This window comes from Montipora capricornis, chromosome 10 (genome assembly GCF_036669925.1).
Source record: "Montipora capricornis isolate CH-2021 chromosome 10, ASM3666992v2, whole genome shotgun sequence".
Classification (NCBI taxonomy): Eukaryota; Metazoa; Cnidaria; class Anthozoa; order Scleractinia; family Acroporidae; genus Montipora; species Montipora capricornis.
The window spans coordinates 71,197,674-71,200,173 of NC_090892.1; the positions used below are offsets into that span (position 1 = coordinate 71,197,674).

General features: G+C 37.4%; 1 protein-coding gene across 1 annotated transcript in view; it reads right to left on the minus strand.

Moving 5' to 3' along the window:
* The window catches only part of LOC138018523 (thymidine kinase 2, mitochondrial-like), an 11,512-nt gene that overhangs the window by 598 nt on the left and 8,414 nt on the right, over positions 1 to 2,500 (minus strand). The window contains exons 8-10 of the mRNA XM_068865169.1: positions 2,384 to 2,463; positions 1,966 to 2,043; positions 1 to 1,160 (exon numbers count right to left, since the gene is read on the minus strand). The exon at positions 1 to 1,160 is cut by the window's left edge and continues 598 nt beyond it. Of these exons, the coding sequence (XP_068721270.1) occupies positions 1,044 to 1,160; positions 1,966 to 2,043; positions 2,384 to 2,463 (275 nt within the window). The 3' untranslated portion in view covers positions 1 to 1,043. The remainder of the gene's footprint in view (positions 1,161 to 1,965; positions 2,044 to 2,383; positions 2,464 to 2,500) is intronic.

Genomic DNA, 2,500 nt, shown 5'->3' on the forward strand with positions numbered 1-2,500 from the left:
GGCGTCTGTCGTGTACACACGCTATCATAAGGGTGCTAAAGCAAGAACGACGACGACTACGAGAACGTCACAAAACCACGGGTAAACTAAAAGGGTAACGGGTGAAGGATAGAGATTTCTACCTAACGGTTGTAATAAAAACTGTTGTTCATTGCTCGAAGCATTGATTTGCTTCGTGAGTTCCAAGTGACCCTATAAATTGCGTATGTTTCAGCAGTTATTCGAAACTCAAACAAAAACCACGTTGCCTTTTCATGTACTTCATAACTAGTTGCGTTGTTCTTCAGATTACTGAGTCGTAGTAAATGTAAGTAAATTGTTGTTACCTGTCAATGGGTATAATTGAACTACATGTGAGTTTTGTTATAAATTTCAAGGAGCTTGAAAGACGAAGACGAAATGAGAGCAACAAGGTAATATCGCTTGTGGTAATTCTTAACTCGCGGGTCAGGTTGTTGAAAATTCAAGAAATTAAAATGCTAAATTTTGTACTATAAATACTAACCCTTCACCCATTACCTGTTACCCATGGAAAAGAACTGCCACCACAAAACAAAAGGTTGGTTTTCAAGGTTTGATACATTTCCTTGCCGTTCTCGTCCTGACTACGATGTGAAATGACCAATTTTGAGGTTGTATAGAGGACACAAGCACCTGATGTTAAATTTTCAAGTTTCTTTGGAAATATCTACACCGCTCTCACCAATTTTATTCCTGGAATGTGGACACGCACTTTCCATGCCAAGCGACTGGCAATTGCGGGAAATAGTAATTTTCGACAACATTCTCATAGCCGTTGTCCTTGCTCAGTTAAGGTCCCCATAGATAAAATGTCATTCAAAAAGACTGCATGTATCTTGCACACAGGCATTAAGAGGTTAGGAACCTTTAGTTAAATAATTAAAAAGTTGGCCTCACAGACTCCCACTTTCAACAATGCGAAAAAATTTGAGGACTAATAATTCTAGCCTACTTTGTACTTTGATACAGTCAGCGTTTACCAATAAATCACTATTTTTTTCATTTACATGTACACAAAGTGGTTAGCACACTGCTTGCTGGACTGAGTGATAAGGCCATTTTTCAATTCCTAGAAGGTACTTGTCGTAGTCCTGGTAAAACGTCAACATTTCTTTAAGGTTTCTGTTACCATCAACAACCTGGAAGCAAAGAGTCTAGTTAGCGTATTTTTCCTGGTGCTGTACCATGTGCTTCTTCAAAAGACCACTTTCAAAAATACCGTAATGTTTTTGCCCTCCAAACTTTTGCATAAGCATTCTTATCAGTTTCTATTGGGACTTAAGATGGTCCCGAGAGAAAATAAAAACAATGCTTTATAATACAAAATTTTGGAGGGCAAACAAAGAGTATAAGTGATATTTTTGAAAGTGGCTTATCCCTTCATTAAGCATAGGGTTATTCCAGGGAAAACCTAAGCAAAAAATCATTAATAATTCATGAGCAAACTAGTCAATCAGGTCATTGATATTTTTAACGTCACATGCATGAGCTTCATAGAGCTTTTTCCAAGGGACACGTTTTTTTTGTGGAATAAAGCCAACAATGCGGCTCGTTTTTTAAACAACTGGATCATAAATGCAGTATATCAGTTTCATGACGTTGTCCCTTCATTCTACACCTACATGTGAGTATGGTAGGTTCAATGTGAAAGATCAGTACATTGTACATGCAAAACCTTGTACAGCTCTCCCTTAAATTATCGTAACTGACCTGTGAGATGAATGTGTGACTTAACAGGTTATTGTAAAATTTAGATACAGTTGCACTAATTAGGGCAACATTTGAACTGTATTGGGATTAAAAGGGCCATAGATGTATGATCTACATATTACATTTCTGCTGGCAGCCATCCTCATGGTTTTTACTATTTATTTTCATTTTGTTTTTTATACTGGTAGTAAGTTGCTTTTAAGTTGTTGGTGAAAACTGTCTGTTTTGACTCACGAAAACTGGAGCAGGAATGGGGAATTTTTCTTGGATGAGCCATTCCTCATGGCGTTCATGTAATGCAACAAGAAGATCCTAAAAAGAAAAAAGGTTATTTTAAATCTTAATAGAGAATCAAGCCATTTTATGGGTGACATTAAACAGGTTTCCTACTTAAGGAGTGTTCTAATGGGGTTACCCAGGGTTAGCTACAGCTGCTGTATCCAGGCTGGAAATTCATACATGCAAGTCAAGGCATCAAAAAATTTAAGCAATAATTGCAGGCACCCATCAGCCTTCCTGGCTGCCATTTTGTAACCTGCATTACCAAATAAAATGATGATGATGAAGGTGAATTCACACTTAACTCCTAATGACTAATTTAGAAGAGAGACATTCCTGTTGGCAAATCATAACATAATTATACTGTATGTACCATTGGAAGGGTTTTTTCTTCAGCACGGGACCTTGCTTGTATTCTCTCCATGCAAGTCTCTGGTGATGTCCTCAGGTAAACTGTAGATCATGAGAAAATTGAATAAATTACGTGTAC